Source organism: Gymnoscopelus microlampas (genome assembly GCF_963454915.1).
Source record: "Gymnoscopelus microlampas genome assembly, chromosome: 15".
NCBI lineage: Eukaryota > Metazoa > Chordata > Actinopteri > Myctophiformes > Myctophidae > Gymnoscopelus > Gymnoscopelus microlampas.
This window is the reverse complement of record NC_139952.1, coordinates 46,061,272-46,088,205: the sequence shown is the minus strand read 5'-3', so window position 1 is coordinate 46,088,205 and position 26,934 is coordinate 46,061,272. Positions and strand designations below refer to the sequence as shown.

The 26,934-nt window shown below is 39.0% G+C and overlaps 1 protein-coding gene across 4 annotated transcripts in view; it reads left to right on the top strand.

The window, feature by feature from the left end:
- Positions 1 to 26,934, top strand: part of LOC311062253 (receptor-interacting serine/threonine-protein kinase 3-like) — a 107,857-nt gene that overhangs the window by 68,993 nt on the left and 11,930 nt on the right. The window contains exons 1-2 of one of the 4 annotated variants that reach the window (XM_084081140.1): positions 21,065 to 21,278; positions 23,565 to 23,733. The exons of 1 other annotated variant lie outside the window; for it this stretch is intronic. In XM_084081140.1, coding sequence (XP_083937266.1) covers positions 23,588 to 23,733 — 146 coding nt within the window. In that variant the 5' untranslated portion in view covers positions 21,065 to 21,278; positions 23,565 to 23,587. Of the gene's footprint in view, positions 1 to 21,064; positions 21,279 to 23,564; positions 23,734 to 26,403; positions 26,491 to 26,934 lie in introns of those variants that run through there. 2 more of the 4 variants (XM_084081142.1, XM_084081141.1) reach the window with 2 other exon arrangements.

Sequence of the window (26,934 nt, the reverse complement as noted above, 5' to 3'; positions counted from 1 at the left end):
TGTTTTTACTGATTGGAAACATATGGAGCCGGCACCAGATAGCAAATATGGAGCCAGCTACATGGCCTTGGTAGAGAAAGTATAGTAGAGTTACAAAAGGCATGTTTAAAAGACTTAAGTACAGGCCCAAAAAGACATCACTATATTAATTTGACTGGTTAGATCGATATTTCTAGATCATATCAATCTGGTCCACAAAACATATAGTTTTAACTCCATCAGACTACTTTCTACTTTTGGTGCTTTAAGTACGATTTGATACTAATACTATTTGTACTTTTACTCAAGTCAATTTTTAATTCCGGACTTTTACTTGCATTATTGATCCTTTTACTTAATACATTCTTAGGAAAACTGTTGATTCAAAATAGAGCCACTAGGCTCCCCCATCAATGGTCATATACAACCAGTGTCAGAGAGATGCATGTCAGGTTCTCCCAGACGACAGTGACGGAGAAGCCGACATCATCACTTCCTGTCCCTTTAACAAGTGTCAAGACATACCACAAGAGCTCATTTTCTAGTCCCTAAATTTAGAACACAGTTCAATGCAAGGTACAGTGCTGTATCAAACCATGATTGCGTGGAATGCACTGTCAGAACTGATTGTAAAGTTTTAAACAAAATCAAACTATAAGTTAGTTATCTTATTGATGCCCATACATGGTATTGATATATATTTCCAAATATAAAATGTAACCAAGAATTCTAAGCAAGCCTGTCTCTTTTAAAGAGGTTTAAACAGGTTAAACAATTGTCTGCTGATAATTTGTCCTATGACTGTGCCAGGTTATATTGATGCTTTTGAGATAAAGCTTCTATCTTACCAGAAATGATGTTTTGTTTAGTTTCCTATGGTTGATATACCATTGCTTAGAGCCTGTAATAGCTTAAGTGTGAAATAAGACCCCTTTTCTTATGAGAGGAAAACAGACCTTTTGGGTCTGACCTCTATCTCTGGCAAATTGGTGAGAGTAAGGGTATGCAGAAATTGTTTCTATAAATAAAACTGAGCATTTCTGTGAGTGTTTCCTGAACAGAAAGGCCCATAGTTTCAGTTACTCTAGGCCAGACAGTTCCTCTGAGTGGGACATGCTTTATCTGAGGTACAACTGCATAACTACACATTGGGTTTAGATTTAAATGTCATCGATGACAACAGAAATTAGCTTCTTTTTTTTCCCCCTCTCATTTAGCAGGCCATGACAGCACACAAAGGTGCACATGCACACACATGCAAAAAGTCTCCAAAATAACTGTGTGTTGTACCCCACTGATAATTTCTAGCATCTCTCTGTGGAAATCTATTAAATATATCAGATAAATCACGTATTCTTCCTGAACAACGTCTTATATAACATACACATAAACAATTTCTAAACAACTCAAGGGGCTTAGAATTTACTAAGCCAACAATAGAACGAAATAGGTCATGTATGGTTACTCAGTCCTACTGGAAACCAATCATACATATAGCTAAGATAACATGAGTGACGTTGTCTTAAGCATCTACATCTATCTCTCCCTCTCTAAGAAGCCAGCTTACAGGGTCAGATTTTTTTTTCCTAAATAGTTTCTTACTATTCCTTTGCTTGCACCCTATTGAGGCATCTAGCCTATTCTTGTCCCCCGGGAAGTGAAAAGAATCCACACGGCTTTGTGAGGTATATAAAAGGTGTTTACAGCTGTCAGCTTCAGGTGAGATGGGATGAGGGAATGCTATTTCAGACCATCCTACTATAATTCTAGTAACCTCTGTTTGTAGTGGTGTCACTACCCGGTTCTCCTCACTCGCTGGAGCAATTGCTCTGATTTTGCACACAGCCATTGACCATTACCATCTGAACTTAACTGTGAAGCCCATTTTTCAATTTCATCAAATCTCAGCTTCTTATTAGCGTTTATGTGTCAAACAATGTCGCCTCCCGGGTTGCCAGATCATGTGCGCATATCCCTCCACGGATGCGTCGACCGGGTATGGTCTAGTTTACCTAATTTTCCTAGAGTGTGTTGGTCCAAAAATTCTCATTATTTATTTATCTATTCAGTTCACACTTTACCTTTTATTTATTTATAACAAATTCAATTGAATTACTTTTAGTGGTTCATCCCAACATGGGAGCATTTCAAAATGTGTAATGTTTGCACCAAATTGTTCTCTCACTGGTGCCTTTGCACTGTATTCTGAGTTATTCAGACGTGACCTCCTTAAACCCATCCCCCCATCATACACATGCTGACACCCTGATCCCACTTGTGTTGTAAGTGTGTTAAGGTGTAGGCGTGTGAACTAGGCTTAAATCCAACACCTATGGATCCTATGTCCAACCTGACCTAAACCTTTGTGCACCTTGGTGACCACTAGATAGGCTTGCTCTAGGGGCACCTTGGTGAGTGCATTTCGTCCCGTCAATATTCCAGTAGGAATACCCGGGAGAACTTTGCCATACTAGGCCTGGCAGGGGCCATAATATACTTCTATATACATGGAACATAATATACACACTGTTCTATGTCATTATAAACACCTTAATCTAGTCACAGCAATAACAGCTTCAAGCTTCTCTTTATCTTGAAGGTCTGACCATGACTAACCATGATACTGACCTGATACTGGCATGAACTGTTTTTTTTTCACTGCACACGTGGTTCAAGAGTATCATAAATATGACACATAAATCTGGAGGGACAGCAGTTCCAGAGAAGAGAGGCAGAAAGGCAGAGCAACTGAGACATCATGAGAGCTATTGCAGTCTTCTTGTTGGTGCTGGGTCACCTGGCTCTCTGTCAGGGTAAGTCACTGACCTTCAGTCCACTTTTTATCTCCTGTCAACATGCATTTTCAATCTTTGATTTTTGAATACGGACATTATTTGGTTCAGATTTTTCATCCAATGATAATTATCATGATGTTGTAGGTGCTGGAGTTTGGAAATGCGCCGAGGGCCCACAGCTGTTCGGGGCATTCCAGATTGATGCTGGCCTGGGACAAGTGGTTGCTGTAGACGAAGACCGTCATGCCTATTTTCTGAGTGGCTCATCCTGGACCAGACTGCCAAATGCCAACCTGACGCATATCTCAGTGGGAGAAGGAGGGCTATGGGGAATTCAGAAAGTTTCTGAAAGTGTTTCAGAAAGGATCTACAAATATGTGGGTGGCAGCTGGGCACTAGTTTCAGGTAACCAAAACATTTTCAGCTTCAGCTTATTCTTTGTACATCAAACATCATGCAATAAATTATGGGAGGTATGATGTGGTATTTGGACTGTTTATTGACACCATTGCACCGTACTTGATATCTTCTTCTTTTTATCGTTGCCTTTAGGATCCTTGAAACAGGTGGATGCTGGAGGCGATGGTTATGTTGTGGGAGCTAACAAAAACAACAACGTCAATTGTCTCAGGGGTGCTGACACGGTCAGTGGTGGCGGAGTACAGTGGCTTCAACTAGAAGGAAGAATGAAGTACTTCAGCTGTGGCCCATATGGATGCTGGGGAGTCAACAGTAATGACCAAAACTACTTCAAAAAGGTAAGATTTTTGGGTTACAAATAACGAAATAGATAAATAGATACATAGATAAATAGATAATAATCTAAGAAAATAATAATAATTCCTTCCGATAAAAGTAAGTTTTAAAAAGTGATTTAAAAGAAGAAAGAAAGGTACGATCAACCTTTGTCTTCAACAGCCAGCAGGCTCAGTCTGTACACAGGCTTATAAGAGTAAATACTATATAAACATAGCTCCATTATCCAAAGCACTTCACAATGAGTGTTACATTCACCCATTCATACAGTACCAAACTGCTCATTGTTAGGGTCAGTCATCAAAGTTTTACATGTTTTAAGCGTCTGCATTTTTTCAATATTGTTTTATTTAATAAAAAGGAACGCAAAGCACCAACATGTCAGCACATAAGACATACAGTAACATGATATCACATAATAATGACAATATTTTTTATAAAAATAAACACAAAGACAACTAAATAATACATTATTCACACAAGATGTAATGGTAATCATCGTAATATAGTTGCAAACATTTCCCTCAGATAAAATTGATGATCAATGCAATGGCATTATTTGGGCTATGAAGATGACTACTAAATGTTGATGATGTGTTTTTCTTGTTTAATATAGCTCACGTCTGCAGCAGACTGCAAATTCGAAGACTGGAAGCGCATTTATGTGACAGGATTATTACTCACAACGATTGAGGTGGGGAGTGACGGCAAGGCCTTTGGGGTAAACAGGGTCGGTAACATTTATGAAAGGTGAGCCAGAGCTAAATTTACACTTTAGTGCCTTTTCCCATTTTTTTTGTGTGTGAACACTGAAATCTTAATGTCTTTAAGCCTCCATTGTTTTACTGTTTTTATTTTTCATAATTTATTTTATATTGGATTTTTCTTTTTTGTCTGTTAATTTTGTATTGTAAACCCCTTTGGACTGCACTAACCTTTATGAAAATATGAAAAAATACAACTTACTGCAATGTAGAAGCACTCCGTTACAAGTAAAAGTCCGGAATTCAAAATTTACTTGAGTAAAAATAAAAGTATTGGCATCAAAATATACTTAAAGTACCAAAAGTAGAAGTACTCATTATGCAGAATGTCCCATTTCACAAGTTTTCAAATGTATAAAATGTTTAACAATCTTTTGAAAATAGCAGATCTACAAGCTCACAATGCGTCACGAGCTGTGTAGATCGGCTATTTTCAAATGGCCGAAACGTGATAATAATCAAAATCTACAAAGTAACTAGTAACTAAAGTGTTCAAATAATTGTAGTGGAGTAATAGTAAACGTACAATATTTGACTCTGAGATGTAGTGGAGTAGAAGTAAAAGTCCTGAAAATTGGAAATACTCCATTTAAGTGAAAAATACCTTCGTACTTAATTACAGTACTTGAGTAAATGTACTTAGCTACTTTACACCACTGAAGATAGGTTTGAACATTACGGGCATCAATATAAGCCAAAAGCTTTCTGTGGACACGGCCCCTTATAATGCATTGGTATTGGTATAGACATTGGCTTCATACAGTAGGAAGTGTTACCTCCATGTACCCAATACCATGGTATGTGACTAACATTTATACATCAATATTGTGTCCTAACAGAGTTGGCATTACCAAAGACCTTCCGGAGGGGAGCGATTGGAAGCAGATTCCCGTGTGCTTGGCCATGAGACAAGTCTCATATGATCTTGGTACTATTTTTGGTCTGTCCAAAGGTGGAGTCGTCCTGAAGTGCACTACTGCATGAGGTGTCAGCTGTGCAGCAGACCTCCAGTTCTCTTCTACTGCCCATCAAATACTTATTGAAAATCATACATTTTTAGATCATCACACTCTGTCATTAGGGATGTGACATTTTTGGGAGGGGTAGGGAATGTTTCTCTCTTCTGTGTTTAATCAAAATCTACAAGTCATTCAATAAACTTCTATTCATCATCAATAAAAACACATTCAAACTCTTTATTTTTGACTACTGTACCTCTGCCAAACTTTGGCAGGTAATCCTTGTCTGTCTGGTTCTGCATGGACGCGCATCATGTGTGCGTTCACTTACACAGCTGTCACTTATTGGCTTTGTTTTTTAGTCTGTTGTCTCAGTCACTGCTATAACTACCGTATATCACTTTACACATTTTGTTTATTATTAAGAAGAATAGCTACTTTAATTATTGACTTTAATTATTGGTTATTAGGCTCAGGAAATATGATATGAGAGGTGAAACAAACAATGCAATTAGCCCCGATAAATTTGAAAGCAGAACAATTCCATTTCAAAATGAAATTTAGTAGGTTGAACTTTGTAGAACAAATGTATAACTAACGGGTGGAAAAAATGTAAATGTCTACACAACCTTTTTTTATGTAGGCCTACTTTCAGCAATCAAGCTCAAATTACTGTCTACACCAGGGGTCTTCAACGTTTTTAGGCCAAGGTCCCCCTAGCTTTTTTTACTTGGTCTGCTCTTTTTTTCCCTCTACGCCTCTATACTTCTTTTCCAAAAATAGCCGATCTAAAGCTCTGCGCTGCGAGGCGTTGTGAGCTTGTAGATCTGCTATTTTTGGCTAAAGTTCTCCTCAGAAAAGGGATGCTAGGGTTCAAGTGGTTACGGTAAAAAAAACAAAAAACATATCACACAAAGATTTGGCGGACATTGGCGGACAGTAAAACATGTCAAAAAGAGTAAAATAAAGGGAACAAACATCTACTACATATATATACCAGCAGGTACCAGTAGGATATAGATCTGATATATTTGGCAAAGAGGTTTGGTGCGTAGAACCTTTTGAACCTGAATGAACTCAATTCTTCAGTTGGTAAAATGAAACATCTCCAGGTAATTAATTGATAAAGGGCATACTGTAGCAGTGGCGGTCATTTTCTGGTTCTATCGTTCCAGACCACATTAATTTTTCCCATAGACATTTCCAAAAATATTTATATCAATTCATTTAAGCCTAGAATCAAGCCATCCAGGATCCTGGTGAATCATGACCATAAAACATTTGATTCTGTGAAAAAAAGAATTTGAATATTTAATTATATGATATACTATATTTAATAAATACCCTTTGTTTTGCAGTTTTCAAAAAAAGTGACACCTAGTGATGTTACACTGTACTGTACTGTACTGTACTGTACTGTACTGTACTGTACTGGTGGATTTGGCAGAGTGGAAAGGGAAAGCAGAGTTCTTAGCTTTCGTTTTCCAGATTAATGCTTGTGTTGTCAGATTAAAGGAGGATCATAACACAGATCATGTGTTACCAGAATGCCATAAACACATTAAGGCAACATTCAAAATAGACGCCTTTTCATTCCCTTGAAGACGATTCCCTCCCATATCTTTAACATCAAGGACAATGAGCAGAGGTAGTACTAATTATAATTAATTGTTTAACTTTTTATATTAAAGTTTAAATTACTGCAAAATGATGTAAAGGAAAAGTAGGCTATTTGGAATCAACTTTATAACTGTATCAATTATCCTAGATTAGGTTTAGAAAAGAATAATTGTAATATATCATTGTAATATTTTCTTATTGTACAGATTGGGACCCCTTACAGTGGCTGGACAGCTTTGATACGATGTTGGATTCAGAGCTGGACGATTGCTCTGAATACAACTGGATTGCTGAAGACCAGTGGAGTCTGAAATTCACCTTCAGCCAGACAGACGACATCTCCACAGAGGAGCAGAGAAGAGGATGGAGAGTCTACAGCCACTGTGCTTCTGGAAAGTATGATGTATTTATTCATAACACTGTCTTGTTTATGGTGAGAGTATACATCATTATCTTATTGGGAAAGGGTATCTCACCAATAACACGTGTACTATCAGAATCATTAATATTGGGCAAGTGTGGTTTCACATACTGTACAAGATGTTTCTGATTACATGCCACTAAAGGTATTATATTGCCCTGATACACAAGAAGAGATCTTTTTATAGCCTGGCTCTGGTCATCCTGATCACCTGGGTTCATAAAAGTTCCCCTCGAGATCATGTTGGAACTTTTGTGAACCCATGTGATCAGGATGGCCAATAACAGGCTTGTGTTTAAAAAGATTTGAAACGCATACATATACAGTACAGTATACAGAATATGAACAGAGTAGGCCTACAGCATAGTACCAACTGTAGACTATTTAGGTTTAGGATATACTGTATGGCTATATGGCTATTGTTCCAGGGGTTACTGTCTGTGTTGAAGTATAGATGCATGATGAGCACATGCTGAAAACATTATTAAAATGTTGTAATACATAAACTGTTTTGGAATTTCTGGCTTCATTGAGAGTGTAGACTAGAGTGACAGGAAAAATAGGGCAGCAAGAGATAGAGGAGAAACACGCTGAAGATTTCGATTTTTTGACTTTTTGTGCCTTTCTTGATAGTGAAGTGAGTTAGACAGGAAACGGGGAGAGAGAGATGGGTAGTGACACGTAGCAAAGGCCTTCGGGATCGGGACTCGAACCCGCAACGCGCTGCCAGGCTACATTGGAGCCTAGGTGCCCGGACCGCTAGGCCAGCAGTCTGTGCCAAGGAGAAATACACTAGACATGACCCCGGTAGATTCAAACCCGGGTCCTCAAAACTCCTCAAGGAGCATGTTCATTCATTCATTCAACCTTTCCTTAAAATCCTCAGAGAGATCATTGAGGGAGACCCTTATTTATAATGATGCAGAGATTACACATATCAACATAAGAACAACAAAAAGACAATCAGTTAAAACAGTTGCATATAGGTAATGAACAGGTAATGTTATTGAGTTAGGGTTAGATCATGTTGGTCACTAACTCTGTGAGCCACCAGGCACCTGCCACCTGCCCCCCCGACACACACCTGGGGGAAATGTTGTTCATTTGAATGCAGACAAATGTGAAAGACCCAAATTTAACAAAATGGTTCCCCTGGTTTCTGAGGCCCTGCCCTTGAATGTATGGGTTGAATAAGGTGTGTGTGTGTGTGTGTGTGTGTGTGTACACTGACTGATGTGCATGTTGTATCTCTCTCCACCTCCTCCCATATAGGTTCCGCTGTTGCTCCTGCTCCTGGGAATGGAACTCGGCGAAGGTGGTGGTCTTGTTTCGGTACCGGCTGGGCGGCGGGTTCAGCCGCGGGAAGGTGATCATGAGGCCCTTTGATCAGGCATGTCGACGCTGCCCTGACGGCGGCTTCGAACTCCCGGGATTTACGGACGAAGCTGTAGAAAACACCCTGAGCCACCTGTTTGGGAAGATACAGAAGAACTGCTACGAGGAAGAAGAAGAGGATGATGAAGATGACGACGACGAGGCCGACGACGTCAGTGTGTTCTGGGAAGGTCAGTACCAAACCTCACCAAGAGGCGTTTGAGGCCTGTCTGGCGGGCATCTGTTGTCAGAAAAACTAGACAAACACACACACACACACAATTACATCTAATTTGGTTCTCAATAGTAGTGGGTCCACTCCGGGGACCCCCAGGGGCCCGTGAGGCCATTCCAAGGGGTCCCCAGCTAAAATCTGTTTACCCACTTTAACCTTATATACATCGGCTATTTGAAAATATATAATATATGCTTTGGCAAAAATCACAAATCAACAAAAATCTTGAATGGGGGTTCCGATGGGAGTCAAATAATTAATTTGTGGGTTCTTGACAACGTGTGTGTGTGTGTGTGTGTGTGTGTGTGTGTGTGTGTGTGTGTGTGTGTGTGTGTGTGTGTGTGTGTGTGTGTGTGTGTGTGTGTGTGTGTGTGTGTGTGTGTGTGTGTGTGTGTGTGAGAGAAGATTGTTGGGCCCTGACCTAGTTTGTAGACGCTGGGCAACTTCAAATAAATGAATAAATATATAAATTAATTTACTTGGGGTCAGGTATGAACAGTTGCCCGGAATTCCATTTGTACTGTAGGCTCTGTGTATGTGGGCTCAGAGCTGAAGCGTTCTGTGTTAGATGTTGGATTAAATGCTTTTTTTTGCACACTGTTTTTGATTATATTAACCTCTAACCTATGTCATTAAGATGTTATTAAATATAGTTTTCTTCCAAAATGTTTGCCAGCTGTTGCCATATGCTGTATCTTCTAATAAATGTTATAATAGTGAATGCTGGAATAGTGAGAACAGGGCAGATACACTGATCCTGTCTCATTAATAACAACCACTGGTAGAAAGTTGAGTATGAGTATTTCCAATTTTCAATGCTTTTACTTCTACTCCACTACATCTCAGAGGCAAATATTTACTCCACTAGAACTATTTGAATACTTTAGTTATAGTTACGTTGTAGATTTGAATTATTATTACAAAACACACATTAACCACCTTACCCCATTTAAACTTTGGCTATTTGAAAATAGCCAATCTACAAGCTCACAACATAGATCTGCTATTTTATATAGGACTATAATAGAGTTGATAAAGGGTCGTAAATCCTGCTCTATGTTAATTCAAACTATTTGTAGTTAAACCGCTGAAAACCCAGTGTAAAAAGGATGAGACGAAATCAAAGACAGACACAGGCCGGTTCTCAAATTAAAAGGTTGACATTATATTAAGAGAAAGAATCAATCCAAGAGGCAGCACCGTACAGCAAAAATATCTCTCTGATATTACAAATACAGGCAATAGTATTTACACACAAGTTGGAGTCTGGATATAAGGTGGATCCTAACGATTGGTTAAGACCCTCAGACGTCAGATCATATCTGATGAGCTGTCAGGCATCAGGGTGTCATCATAATAAGCTGTTGTTCATCTTACAGTGTCCTTGTGTAAAACTTTTGGTTCCATAAACAAGTTATTCCTTCGATATCATAGGACATGTGGCAGGTTTATCTGTGACAGGGTGACAGCTAACAATGTTAATTAGTGACAATATCCCGGTCATACAGGTCATCTTACACAGATAAAGGTCATTTGACATTTAATCACAAAGCGTAGACCAAGACATGTTTTTACTGATTGGAAACATATGGAGCCGGCACCAGATAGCAAATATGGAGCCAGCTACATGGCCTTGGTAGAGAAAGTATAGTAGAGTTACAAAAGGCATGTTTAAAAGACTTAAGTACAGGCCCAAAAAGACATCACTATATTAATTTGACTGGTTAGATCGATATTTCTAGATCATATCAATCTGGTCCACAAAACATATAGTTTTAACTCCATCAGACTACTTTCTACTTTTGGTGCTTTAAAGGCATTGTAGGGAGTTCAGACATAATCAAAGAAAAAAACTGTTGTCAAACACCGCCCCTCCAGCAGTTCTTTTCCCCGACCACCAGGGGGTGACGCAGGGGGGACTTTTTAAATGAGTCATGCCCAAAATAGGTTGCCTTATGCGGATACAATTCGCGGAAATGCCCGACCCTACGGTTCTCTGAATTTATATTTTTAAATAGGCTCTTTCATGATAAATTGACCACATATATGAAGCTAAACAACTAAATTCTATTCAAACGATTTTTTAAAAGTAAATTATGTGCCTCAAAAAAGAAGTTTGAGAGCGTTTTAAAACCGAAAGTAAAAAGTTGATACGGGCACGGACGCGCACGGACACGCACATGCGTGCGTTAATTTACGACCCGGACATAAACAACATGAACATAAACAGAAGGGAAAATACGGATTTCAGACAGAGGACTGTGTTTCAATGAAGGAAAACACCCCAGCATCATTATATAGTGGCTGATAGAGGGGAGAAAATGCAAAAAATATATATATACATATTTTTTAAATTTAGGCTTAATGTTCCCTACAATGCCTTTAAGTACGATTTGATACTAATACTATTTGTACTTTTACTCAAGTCAATTTTTAATTCCGGACTTTTACTTGCATTATTGATCCTTTTACTTAATACATTCTTAGGAAAACTGTTGATTCAAAATAGAGCCACTAGGCTCCCCCATCAATGGTCATATACAACCAGTGTCAGAGAGATGCATGTCAGGTTCTCCCAGACGACAGTGACGGAGAAGCCGACATCATCACTTCCTGTCCCTTTAACAAGTGTCAAGACATACCACAAGAGCTCATTTTCTAGTCCCTAAATTTAGAACACAGTTCAATGCAAGGTACAGTGCTGTATCAAACCATGATTGCGTGGAATGCACTGTCAGAACTGATTGTAAAGTTTTAAACAAAATCAAACTATAAGTTAGTTATCTTATTGATGCCCATACATGGTATTGATATATATTTCCAAATATAAAATGTAACCAAGAATTCTAAGCAAGCCTGTCTCTTTTAAAGAGGTTTAAACAGGTTAAACAATTGTCTGCTGATAATTTGTCCTATGACTGTGCCAGGTTATATTGATGCTTTTGAGATAAAGCTTCTATCTTACCAGAAATTATGTTTTGTTTAGTTTCCTATGGTTGATATACCATTGCTTAGAGCCTGTAATAGCTTAAGTGTGAAATAAGACCCCTTTTCTTATGAGAGGAAAACAGACCTTTTGGGTCTGACCTCTATCTCTGGCAAATTGGTGAGAGTAAGGGTATGCAGAAATTGTTTCTATAAATAAAACTGAGCATTTCTGTGAGTGTTTCCTGAACAGAAAGGCCCATAGTTTCAGTTACTCTAGGCCAGACAGTTCCTCTGAGTGGGACATGCTTTATCTGAGGTACAACTGCATAACTACACATTGGGTTTAGATTTAAATGTCATCGATGACAACAGAAATTAGCTTCTTTTTTCCCCCCCTCTCATTTAGCAGGCCATGACAGCACACAAAGGTGCACATGCACACACATGCAAAAAGTCTCCAAAATAACTGTGTGTTGTACCCCACTGATAATTTCTAGCATCTCTCTGTGGAAATCTATTAAATATATCAGATAAATCACGTATTCTTCCTGAACAACGTATTATATAACATACACATAAACAATTTCTAAACAACTCAAGGGGCTTAGAATTTACTAAGCCAACAATAGAACGAAATAGGTCATGTATGGTTACTCAGTCCTACTGGAAACCAATCATACATATAGCTAAGATAACATGAGTGACGTTGTCTTAAGCATCTACATCTATCTCTCCCTCTCTATGAAGCCAGCTTACAGGGTCTGATTTTTTTTCCCTAAATAGTTTCTTACTATTCCTTTGCTTGCACCCTATTGAGGCATCTAGCCTATTCTTGTCCCCCGGGAAGTGAAAAGAATCCACACGGCTTTGTGAGGTATATAAAAGGTGTTTACAGCTGTCAGCTTCAGGTGAGATGGGATGAGGGAATGCTATTTCAGACCATCCTACTATAATTCTAGTAACCTCTGTTTGTAGTGGTGTCACTACCCGGTTCTCCTCACTCGCTGGAGCAATTGCTCTGATTTTGCACACAGCCATTGACCATTACCATCTGAACTTAACTGTGAAGCCCATTTTTCAATTTCATCAAATCTCAGCTTCTTATTAGCGTTTATGTGTCAAACAATGTCGCCTCCCGGGTTGCCAGATCATGTGCGCATATCCCTCCACGGATGCGTCGACCGGGTATGGTCTAGTTTACCTAATTTTCCTAGAGTGTGTTGGTCCAAAAATTCTCATTATTTATTTATCTATTCAGTTCACACTTTACCTTTTATTTATTTATAACAAATTCAATTGAATTACTTTTAGTGGTTCATCCCAACATGGGAGCATTTCAAAATGTGTAATGTTTGCACCAAATTGTTCTCTCACTGGTGCCTTTGCACTGTATTCTGAGTTATTCAGACGTGACCTCCTTAAACCCATCCCCCCATCATACACATGCTGACACCCTGATCCCACTTGTGTTGTAAGTGTGTTAAGGTGTAGGCGTGTGAACTAGGCTTAAATCCAACACCTATGGATCCTATGTCCAACCTGACCTAAACCTTTGTGCACCTTGGTGACCACTAGATAGGCTTGCTCTAGGGGCACCTTGGTGAGTGCATTTCGTCCCGTCAATATTCCAGTAGGAATACCCGGGAGAACTTTGCCATACTAGGCCTGGCAGGGGCCATAATATACTTCTATATACATGGAACATAATATACACACTGTTCTATGTCATTATAAACACCTTAATCTAGTCACAGCAATAACAGCTTCAAGCTTCTCTTTATCTTGAAGGTCTGACCATGACTAACCATGATACTGACCTGACACTGGCATGAACTGTTTTTTTTTCACTGCACACGTGGTTCAAGAGTATCATAAATATGACACATAAATCTGGAGGGACAGCAGTTCCAGAGAAGAGAGGCAGAAAGGCAGAGCAACTAAGACATCATGAGAGCTATTGCAGTCTTCTTGTTGGTGCTGGGTCACCTGGCTCTCTGTCAGGGTAAGTCACTGACCTTCAGTCCACTTTTTATCTCCTGTCAACATGCATTTTCAATCTTTGATTTTTGAATACGGACATTATTTGGTTCAGATTTTTCATCCAATGATAATTGTCATGATGTTGTAGGTGCTGGAGTTTGGAAATGCGCCGAGGGCCCACAGCTGTTCGGGGCATTCCAGATTGATGCTGGCCTGGGACAAGTGGTTGCTGTAGACGAAGACCGTCATGCCTATTTTCTGAGTGGCTCATCCTGGACCAGACTGCCAAATGCCAACCTGACGCATATCTCAGTGGGAGAAGGAGGGCTATGGGGAATTCAGAAAGTTTCTGAAAGTGTTTCAGAAAGGATCTACAAATATGTGGGTGGCAACTGGGCACTAGTTTCAGGTAACCAAAACATTTTCAGCTTCAGCTTATTCTTTGTACATCTAACATCATGCAATAAATTATGGGAGGTATGATGTGGTATTTGGACTGTTTATTGACACCATTGCACCGTACTTGATATCTTCTTCTTTTTATCGTTGCCTTTAGGATCCTTGAAACAGGTGGAACAGGTGGATGCTGGAGGCGATGGTTATGTTGTGGGAGCTAACAAAAACAACAACGTCTATTGTCTCAGGGGTGCTGACACGGTCAGTGGTGGCGGAGTACCATGGCTTCAACTAGAAGGAAGAATGAAGTACTTCAGCTGTGGCCCATATGGATGCTGGGGAGTCAACAGTAATGACCAAAACTACTTCAAAAAGGTAAGATTTTTGGGTTACAAATAACTAAATAGATAAATAGATACATAGATAAATAGATAATAATCTAAGAAAATAATAATAATTCCTTCCGATAAAAGTAAGTTTTAAAAAGTGATTTAAAAGAAGAAAGAAAGGTACGATCAACCTTTGTCTTCAACAGCCAGCAGGCTCAGTCTGTACACAGGCTTATAAGAGTAAATACTATATAAACATAGCTCCATTATCCAAAGCACTTCACAATGAGTGTTACATTCACCCATTCATACAGTACCAAACTGCTCATTGTTAGGGTCAGTCATCAAAGTTTTGCTTTAAACATGTTTTAAGCGTCTGCATTTTTTCAAAAATAAACAACTAAATAATACATTATTCACACAAGATGTAATGGTAATCATCGTAATATAGTTGCAAACATTTCCCTCAGATAAAATTGATGATCAATGCAATGGCATTATTTGGGCTATGAAGATGACTACTAAATGTTGATGATGTGTTTTTCTTTTTTAATATAGCTCACGTCTGCAGCAGACTGCAAATTCGAAGACTGGAAGCGCATTTATGTGACAGGATTATTACTCACAACGATTGAGGTGGGGAGTGACGGCAAGGCCTTTGGGGTAAACAGGGTCGGTAACATTTATGAAAGGTGAGCCAGAGCTAAATTTACACTTTAGTGCCTTTTCCCATTTTTTTGTGTGTGAACACTGAAATCTTAATGTCTTTAAGCCTCCATTGTTTTACTGTTTTTATTTTTCATAATTTATTTTATATTGGATTTTTCTTTTTTGTCTGTTAATTTTGTATTGTAAACCCCTTTGGACTGCACTAACCTTTATGAAAATATGAAAAAATACAACTTACTGCAATGTAGAAGCACTCCGTTACAAGTAAAAGTCCGGAATTCAAAATTTACTTGAGTAAAAATAAAAGTATTGGCATCAAAATATACTTAAAGTACCAAAAGTAGAAGTACTCATTATGCAGAATGTCCCATTTCACAAGTTTTCAAATGTATAAAATGTTTAACAATCTTTTGAAAATAGCAGATCTACAAGCTCACAATGCGTCACGAGCTGTGTAGATCGGCTATTTTCAAATGGCCGAAACGTGATAATAATCAAAATCTACAAAGTAACTAGTAACTAAAGTGTTCAAATAATTGTAGTGGAGTAATAGTAAACGTACAATATTTGACTCTGAGATGTAGTGGAGTAGAAGTAAAAGTCCTGAAAATTGGAAATACTCCATTTAAGTGAAAAATACCTTCGTACTTAATTACAGTACTTGAGTAAATGTACTTAGCTACTTTACACCACTGAATCCTAGTAGATAGGTTTGAACATTACGGGCATCGATATAAGCCAAAAGCTTTCTGTGGACACGGCCCCTTATAATGCATTGGTATTGGTATAGACATTGGCTTCATACAGTAGGAAGTGTTACCTCCATGTACCCAATACCATGGTATGTGACTAACATTTATACATCAATATTGTGTCCTAACAGAGTTGGCATTACCAAAGACCTTCCGGAGGGGAGCGATTGGAAGCAGATTCCCGTGTGCTTGGCCATGAGACAAGTCTCATATGATCTTGGTACTATTTTTGGTCTGTCCAAAGGTGGAGTCGTCCTGAAGTGCACTACTGCATGAGGTGTCAGCTGTGCAGCAGACCTCCAGTTCTCTTCTACTGCCCATCAAATACTTATTGAAAATCATACATTTTTAGATCATCACACTCTGTCATTAGGGATGTGACATTTTTGGGAGGGGTAGGGAATGTTTCTCTCTTCTGTGTGTGTTTAATCAAAATCTACAAGTCATTCAATAAACTTCTATTCATCATCAATAAAAACACATTCAAACTCTTTATTTTTGACTACTGTACCTCTGCCAAACTTTGGCAGGTAATCCTTGTCTGTCTGGTTCTGCATGGACGCGCATCATGTGTGCGTTCACTTACACAGCTGTCACTTATTGGCTTTGTTTTTTAGTCTGTTGTCTCAGTCACTGCTATAACTACCGTATATCACTTTACACATTTTGTTTATTATTAAGAAGAATAGCTACTTTAATTATTGACTTTAATTATTGGTTATTAGGCTCAGGAAAAATGATATGAGAGGTGAAACAAACAATGCAATTAGCCCCGATAAATTTGAAAGCAGAACAATTCCATTTCAAAATGAAATTTAGTAGGTTGAACTTTGTAGAACAAATGTATAACTAACGGGTGGAAAAAATGTAAATGTCTACACAACCTTTTTTTATGTAGGCCTACTTTCAGCAATCAAGCTCAAATTACTGTCTACACCAGGGGTCTTCAACGTTTTTAGGCCGAGGTCCCCCTAGCTTTTTTTACTTGGTCTGCTCTTTTTTTCCCTCTACACCTCTATACTTCTTTTCCAAAAATAGCCGATCTAAAGCTCTGCGCTGCGAGGCGTTGTGAGCTTGTAGATCTGCTATTTTTGGCTAAAGTTCTCCTCAGAAAAGGGATGCTAGGGTTCAAGTGGTTACGGTAAAAAAACAAAAAACATATCACAAAGATTTGGCGGACATTGGCGGACAGTAAAACATGTCAAAAAGAGTAAAATAAAGGGAACAAACATCTACTACATATATATACCAGCAGGTACCAGTAGGATATAGATCTGATATATTTGGCAAAGAGGTTTGGTGCGTAGAACCTTTTGAACCTGAATGAACTCAATTCTTCAGTTGGTAAAATGAAACATCTCCAGGTAATTAATTGATAAAGGGCATACTGTAGCAGTGGCGGTCATTTTCTGGTTCTATCGTTCCAGACCACATTAATTTTTCCCATAGACATTTCCAAAAATATTTATATCAATTCATTTAAGCCTAGAATCAAGCCATCCAGGATCCTGGTGAATCATGACCATAAAACATTTGATTCTGTGAAAAAAATAATTTGAATATTTAATTATATGATATACTATATTTAATAAATACCCTTTGTTTTGCAGTTTTAAAAAAAAGTGACACCTAGTGATGTTACACTGTACTGTACTGTACTGTACTGTACTGTACTGTACTGTACTGTACTGTACTGTACTGTACTGGTGGATTTGGCAGAGTGGAAAGGGAAAGCAGAGTTCTTAGCTTTCGTTTTCCAGATTAATGCTTGTGTTGTCAAATTAAAGGAGGATCATAACACAGATCATGTTACCAGAATGCCATAAACACATTAAGGCAACATTCGAAATAGACGCCTTTTCATTCCCTTGAAGACGATTCCCTCCCATATCTTTAACATCAAGGACAATGAGCAGAGGTAGTACTAATTATAATTAATTGTTTAACTTTTTAATATTAAAGTTTAAATTACTGCAAAATGATGTAAAGGAAAGTAGGCTATTTGGAATCAACTTTATAACTGTATCAATTATCCTAGATTAGGTTTAGAAAAGAATAATTGTAATATATTATTGTAATATATTCTTATTGTACAGATTGGGACCCCTTACAGTGGCTGGACAGCTTTGATACGATGTTGGATTCAGAGCTGGACGATTGCTCTGAATACAACTGGATTGCTGAAGACCAGTGGAGTCTGAACTTTACCTTCAGCCAGACAGACGACATCTCCACATAGGAGCAGAGAAGAGGATGGAGAGTCTACAGCCACTGTGCCTCTGGAAAGTATGATGTATTTATTCATAACACTGTCTTGTTTATGGTGAGAGTATACATCATTATCTTATTGGGAAAGGGTATCTCACCAATAACACGTGTACTATCAGAATCATTAATATTGGGCAAGTGTGGTTTCACATACTGTACAAGATGTTTCTGATTACATGCCACTAAAGGTATTATATTGCCCTGATACACAAGAAGAGATCTTTTTATAGCCTGGCTCTGGTCATCCTGATCACCTGGGTTCATAAAAGTTCCCCTCGAGATCATGTTGGAACTTTTGTGAACCCATGTGATCAGGATGGCCAATAACAGGCTTGTGTTTAAAAAGATTTGAAACGCATACATATACAGTACAGTATACAGAATATGAACAGAGTAGGCCTACAGCATAGTACCAACTGTAGACTATTTAGGTTTAGGATATACTGTATGGCTATATGGCTATTGTTCCAGGGGTTACTGTCTGTGTTGAAGTATAGATGCATGATGAGCACATGCTGAAAACATTATTAAAATGTTGTAATACATAAACTGTTTTGGAATTTCTGGCTTCATTGAGAGTGTAGACTAGAGTGACAGGAAAAATAGGGCAGCAAGAGATAGAGGAGAAACACGCTGAAGATTTCGATTTTTGGACTTTTTGTGCCTTTCTTGATAGTGAAGTGAGTTAGCCATGAAACGGGGAGAGAGAGATGGGTAGTGACACGCAGCAAACACGTCGAACCCACGACGTGCTGCCAGGCTACATTGGAGCCTAGGTGCCCGGACCGCTAGGCCAGCAGTCTGTGCCAAGGAGAGACACGCTAGACATGACCCCGGTAGTCAGATTCAAACCCGGGTCCTCAAAACTCCTGAAGGAGCATGTTCATTCATTCATTCAACCTTTCCTTAAAATCCTCAGAGAGATCATTGAGGGAGACCTTTATTTATAATGATGCAGAGATTACGCATATCAACATAAGAACAACAAAAAGACAATCAGTTAAAACAGTTGCATATAGGTAATGAACAGGTAATGTTATTGAGTTAGGGTTAGATCATGTTGGTCACTAACTCTGTGAGCCACCAGGCACCTGCCACCTGCCCCCCGACACACACTTTTAGTTTTGCATGCAAAACAAAATGTGAAAGACCCAATTTTAACAAAATGGTTCCCCTGGTTTCTGAGGCCCTGCCCTTGAATGCATGGGTTGAATAAGGTGTGTGTGTGTGTGTGTGTGTGTGTGTGTGTGTGTGTACACTGACTGATGTGCATGTTGTATCTCTCTCCACCTCCTCCCATATAGGTTCCGCTGTAGCTCCTGCTCCTGGGAATGGAACTCGGCGAAGGTGGTGGTCTTGTTTCGGTACCGGCTGGGCGGCGGGTTCAGCCGCGGGAAGGTGATCATGAGGCCCTTTGAGCAGGCGTGTCGACGCTGCCCTGACGGCGGCTTCGAACTCCCGGGATTTACGGACGAAGCCGTAGAAAACACCCTGAGCCACCTGTTTGGGAAGATACAGAAGAACTGTGAGGAAGAAGAAGAGGATGATGAAGATGACGATGACGATGACGACGAGGCCGACGACGACGACGATGATGATGATGATGATGATGATGATGATGATGGGTCAGTGTGTTCTGGGAAGGTCAGCACCAAACCTCACCAAGAGGCGTTTGAGGCCTGTCTGGCGGGCATCTGTTGTCAGAAAAACTAGACAAACACACACACACAATTACATCTAATTTGGTTCTCAATAGTAGTGGGTCCACTCCGGGGACCCCCACGGGCCCGTGAGGCCATTCCAAGGGGTCCCCAGCTAAAATCTGTTTACCCACTTTAACCTTACATACACCGGCTATTTGAAAATATATAATATATGCTTTGGCAAAAATCACAAATCAACACAAATCTTGAATGGGGGTTCCGATGGGAGTCAAATACATAATTAATTTGTGCGTTCTTGACAACGTGTGTGTGTGTGTGTGTGTGTGTGTGCGTGCGTGCGTGCGTGCGTGCGTGCGTGCGTGCGTGCGTGCGTGCGTGCGTGCGTGCGTGTGTGTGTGTGTGTGTGTGAATACATGCATAAATGTGGGTGTGTTGGGAAGATTGTTGGGCCCTGACCTAGTTTGTAGACGCTGGGCAACTTCAAATAAAAGAATAAATATATAAATGAATTTACTTGGGGTCAGGTATGAACAATTGCCCGGAATTCCATTTGTACTGTAGGCTCTGTGTATGTGGGCTGTTAGATATTGGATTAAATGCTTTTTTTGGCATTATTGATACTTTTACTTAAGTAAAACGGAGTACTTTTTCCACCCCTGACACTGAGTCTGAGTTACAACTATAGATGCTGTACTGCAGGGGTCTTCAACAGGGGGTCCGGGACCCCTAGGGGGTCCTCAGAATTACTACAGGGGGTCCACCAAATCTTTGTGTGATATGATTTTTTTTGTTTTACATTAACCACTTGAACCCTAGCATCCCTTTTCTGAGGAGAACTTTAGCCAAAAATAGTAGATCTACAAGCTCACAACGCCTCGCGCTGCGTTGTGAGCTTGTAGATCGGCTATTTTTGGCAAAGAGTTATAGGTATAGAGGGGAAAAAGAGCAGTTTATCAGATTTTTTTTTTTTTTTTTTTACAATATAGAGGGGGTCCCTGCTTTATCTCTCTCAGCTAGGAGGTCCTTGGCCAGAAAACGTTGAAGACCCCTGTGTACTGTACTGGTGGATTTGGCAGACTGGAAAGAGAAAGCAGAGTTCTTAGGTTTCGTTTTCCATATTAATGCTGATCATTGCCAGATAAGGGAGGATCATAAGTTAACCGTTAACTCACGGTGAGTGTTACCAGAGTGTTTACACAATGAGGCAACATTCGGAATAGACGCCTTTTCATTCCCTTGAAGACGATTTCCTCCCATATTTTTAACATCAAGGACAATTTTGAGCAGAGGTACTGTTTAGACTTAAGAAGTAGAACACTTTAAGACAGACGACTTCTCCACAGAGGAGAGAAGAGGTTGGAGGGTCTACAGCCACTGTGCCTCTGGAAAGTATGTATGATGTATTTGTTCATAACACAGTCACTTGTTTATGGTGACAGACAGACAGTAGCCTACATCATTATCTATCTCACCAATAACACGTGTACTATCAGAATCATTTTATTATTGGCAGCGCGGACACCCCGCGTAGTGCCCCCCGGCACGGTTTTGTCAAGGGGGGGGGGGGCAAAGACGCGCTGTGATTGGCCAGTAGTCAGGGGCAGTTGGGGCAAACGCTCTCCCCAGAGAGACAGAGAGAGTAACGTCACGCTTTGATCTCGCTCCTACTACTAGCCCTGATATAGCCCTGGTTCAGAGCGTTAGTGAGTTCCCTCTAACACCCCTAGCTCTGCGCTTGTACAAGGAATTCCACTGCACTGCGAGTGCTCAAGAGTAGTGAAAATAAACAAAACCATTTCGCTACTCACCGAAGCAAAGGCTGTTTTGTGTTGTTGAAAGTCTATTCTCGGAGATGGGAAGCCTCTCAGCACCCCACCTTCTCTGTAAAATACACTTTTTGGGCAGAAAATAAAATATGTCAGAGAGACGGATTTTTTTAATTTATTTACTCCACAGTGCCCTCTACAGATTTTGGTTAATGGTAAGTTCACATCCTCCAGATCTGTAGAGGGCGCAGTGGAATAAATACAAATAATTTCCGTCTCGCTGACATATTTTATTTTCTGCACAAAAAGTGTATTTTACAGAGAAGGTGGGGTAAAAATGCTTTTTATTGAACAATACGGAATATACGGGTACTTCTAATGCCCCATGCATAATTATAACATCCGTGGCCATGAGGTAAGCACTTTATATTTGAAATTTGAACCTTTTTGCAGATGTACGGCCCAAAAAGGGAAAAGGTGCAAACACTATTTTGAAGATCATCCAAGATATACGTGGTCAATATTTTCAGAAAATGGGACAATCTCATAATATGCTTCTCATTGCTTTGTGTGGATTTTTGAACTAGTGTGGAGCTCTATTTTAATGACGTCACATGCACGCGCACGTGAACGTGCACACATGTGCACATAGCTGACATAGCTGCCCATTGCTAGTTGAAATAGGATATTCAACATATGTGATGGAAAACCAGTGTTTTTTATGTAATTATTTACATATAATTATTTTTTCCTTTCATTGACTTTTTCTTGTTTTTTGTGAGTTCTTGAAAAAAGATAGGAGACAAACATTATAATGCATTGGAAATACCGGACACCATAGTTGTGATCTGCATGAAATGAATCAATTGGCACTTCCAGCACAACTTGCATGAAATAAGTAAATCATATTAGCTTTAAAATACTGAGAAGAAATCTAAAACAAAATAACTATAAATAATAATTATGGCAGCCAAGCAGAAGACTAAAACACAATGCTTTTGGGGCTGTTATTGGCATGAAATGACAATTCATGCCAGGGCCGCAGGAAAACGTTTTAGGTTAGGGTGCTGTATGCAAATGCATGCGTTCTCGCACCAAAAATCTGGTTTCTTTCCAGGTTTGTTACTTTTTTGGGGGGGTTTTGTTACTTTAATTCGGTTAATTCGGTTCCAGAACACATATTGCACTAAATCTATTTTTGTTTTAAAATATTTGTATTTATTTTTTTATATTGTTATAGCCTACATTCATTTCAGGGGGTGCTGAACCACCCCTACTTCCCGCGGCTATGATTCATGCCAAAGCTCTGACCTGACAGAGACACCTTGGATAAATGACCTGACAGACCTGACATAATGGAGCCTGCCGTCATACTCTGATAAAATAAATATTAAAGTGTCCTACTTGCATATGAGGCTGAAACTATATATAGGCTGTGTTGTGAATAAATATTCATGATCATGGCTTTCATAACTTCATGACAAAGTAAGCATGAATTAATTGTCAGCAGACAACCTATGAATGTATGAGAGTGATTGAATGTGATTGTATTTCGAGTTTAGAACCTTCCACCTGTAATTTACTAGGTCTGACCTCCAATACATTTATTGGATATTATGCCCTCCTGGGACACAGCATTCTCTGCTCATATTTGTTATTATATCCATGTTTATATATTCTGCCTCACTCAGTGGACCCTATAGGTATTTTATATATATTTTTTGGACTGTAAAACCTTTCTACTGACTTATTGTATCTTTGTAGCAAAACCTTTTTCTCATGTTCTATAAGAATACTCTTCTTACTGTGGAAAAGTACTAGCTCCACTCACCTAGATGATCCTCCTAAAAGTGATTGAATGATAAAATGCATAAATGCAATTAATGTCCCTATAATTATTTCCATCTAGATTTGAATCTTTCATGGTGAGAGATGGCACAGGGTGGCAGAAAGACATTTGGTGATGAAAGCCTGGAGAACTGGGACTACATGTGTGCAGGTGGCTTTGGACTGGTCTTCAAGGCCAAACACAAGGACTTGGGCATTGTGGTCATTAAGCTGCTTGATGGTGATGATAGGTATGATGACAATGAACACAAATATAGATAAAAGTGGCCTTTTTGGAGAGCAGATCTCCACCAGGCCGGGTTGCCTACCCATGGCTGTGTCAGTTGTATGGTGCAGGCATCAGGAAATGCGGGGGGGGGGGGGGGGGGGTGGATTGATAGATTGTACAACAGACCGTGCAACTGTTCACTCCCTCAACATGGGATTCCAATTTGGGGATGATTGGATGTTGCGTTCATGACTTATGGCATTCTTTGTAAGAAATATAAGGCATTGTCACATGACTGACATGTTGGCATCAAACAGTGACATTTATTACGGGGCCAGGCTTCCAGCATGGACCCGTATTGTTATTCTGATTATTCCGTTTCTTCTTCTGCCACTTTTGGCAGTTCTGGCTGAACCGTGCAGTCGCTTTTTATGAAACTCGGCCATATGATAGATGGTCATGAAAAACGATCAAGAAATAATTCTCACAATCTTTCGTCAAAAGGTGGCGCTATAGCACTCAATTGAAAAATGCCAACTTTGAACAGGTACAACTCATGCCCTGTTTCACCTACAGCCATGAAACTTCGATGCACACATGCGTCTCCTCATGCTGAACAACTTTCATACTCTGACTTTTGACCTCTGACCTTTAGATCTCCCACCATTTTGAATTATATGAAAAACAGTTAAAACCTATCTCCTCCTGGGATTTTTGAGTAATCTGCACGAAACTTTTTACACATGAACTTTGGACCTATGCCAAAAAACGTTTGCAAAATATTTTCCATAAGTGAAAAAATGAAGCTTTAATGAGCCAATGAATATTGCAGTTTTATGACAATTATTCATCTGCCCCTAACACATACATGCAGACTTACCATTCTTTGAAACTTTGCAGAAATGTAAAGGGCCATTCCAAATATCACTGAAACCAATCTTACTCCAATTGGTCAAACGGGGGCGCTATAGCAATTTTTGGAAAATGCAAACTTTAAACAGGCAAAAGTCATGCCTCGTTTGGCCGACAGCCATTAGACCTGCTTACACATGTGCCTTGACTAATGAGGAACACATCTATCACGTTGACCAGTAAGCACCGCCCTTAGATTGTCCGCAATCTTGAGCAGTTTGAAAAACACTTAAAACCAGGATTTTTCAGCTATTTGCGTGAAACTGTATCATCTGTGTGATCTCCTTTCACAGGTTCTTGTCTGTTGGTGGCTTCTCGCTTAAATGTGTGCCCCACAACCTGAAGGTCACCAGTTCAAGCCTCACTTGGTGCAGACTTCATCTAAGTTGCATTTCACACAACATGACTATCAATGAATACATCTGCAATTGTTAAAGATAACATGAAATACTTAATTGAGTGTTTTTTACGTACAGCTGATCTACAATCTCACAACTTTTCAGATAGCAATGAGAGTATGTTTTTTCAATGTATAACATACTTCATTGTGAAAATAGCCGATGTACAATCTGACAACTTTTAATGGTTTGTGAGCTTGTAGATCGGCTACTTTCACTAGTTTTGCTTCTGAGGAGATGTACAATTTCTTCATTGGTAAATGGTTTGTGAACGAGTGATCATAGTGTTAGTGAAACAGGGGCTTGGGTCATGACAGAAGGCAAGCGTTTATGATCTTCAACAGACAAAATCAGCCTGGACAAAGCTGTAGCACTATAGGTAGTGCTAGGTAGTGCTCACCTCTGATCAAAGTTAGGAGCCCTTGCATGAACCTAGTTGTGACACTAAGGCTGCAACAACTAATCGATTAATCGATTATTAATCGATTATCAAATTAGTTGCCAACTATTTTGATAATCGATTAATCGATAATCGATTAATCGATAATGGAATATAATTAATATAATAATTAATTCAATGTAAAATTGGCTATTTTATCCAAAATGTAAAAATAAATAAATTAGAAAATGTAAAGTAAAGTATACATGATTAGAATATGCTTAAACATTCGACAATTAAGGTCTAATATTACAAAACTACAAATTGATAATAAACCTATATATCCTGTCGTTTTGGGGCATAAACAAAAAGTTGAAGGATAACATTAAATCTGATAATGATGTACCATGCATGTTCACATCAAGTATACTTTACATTACTTAAGACCGTTAAGTGCCCACCTATCCTGTATCCCCCTTTTTTTAAATGAAACATTTGCATTTGTATAGTACTGTACTGCTACCTGTACTGTTACCCTTTAGCCTAAAATATGTTGTTTTTTAATCAAATCAAGCAGTCAGAAGAAGAGAAAAGCTACCATAAGGTGGCTTTTATTTATTTTAATATGTATTTATATATATTTTATGGGTAGTAGCCTAATCAGCAGCTGAGCAAAATTGTATAACATGTACTTTTAAATTAATTATTCATCTGTATTGTCTTTATTGTTAGATAGAATATGCCTAAAACAACCTAAAATTATAAGGTAATTGCTTAATAAGTGCGATAATCCGATTAATCGATTAATCGTTTAAATAATCGCCCGATTCATCGATTATGGAATTAATCGTTAGTTGCAGCCTTATGTGACACTGCATTCTTTAAATCCTGTCATGCCCTTTATCCTTATCTAATCACTCATCATGTATGTACAGTATGATGGTTTTGACTCTGACCTTTCTTTTTCCATTGTTCCACATATCTTACATCACAACTATGCAAGGTCTAAGACTTCCTCATCATGATAGAAGATTTCTCATGAAGATATCACCATAGTGGAAAGAAACCACAACTATCGAAGCTACGATTGGTATGGTAGAACTGGTAGAACTTGATCTGCACCTGACCTCAAGTAACACTGTCCTTCGATAATAACCATATGACCCGCACCCAAATGGCCCTTTGCTCATGTAATGTGTGATGGAAGCACTAACTGTACTGATAAGAACCAATTATTGAAATCCCAAATACGGAATAGACCACATTTAATACCTGTCTTAGCCTCCTGGCAGTCTTAAGGTTTTCTTCAGAACAGGTAACCTCTTTAACCCTGGCATCCCCATTTTGGGCATGTGATCATAGGCTAAGTAGATAAATAATAAATAATTAGAAACATTTCTGAAATGAAAATACCAGATCTACAATCTCTCAACATGTCATGATGTATTGTGTTGTGAGCATGTAGATTGTCTTTTAAAACAATGGCTTATATTTCTTTATTATTCAGTGGTTAATGCAGATATACTATCATTGT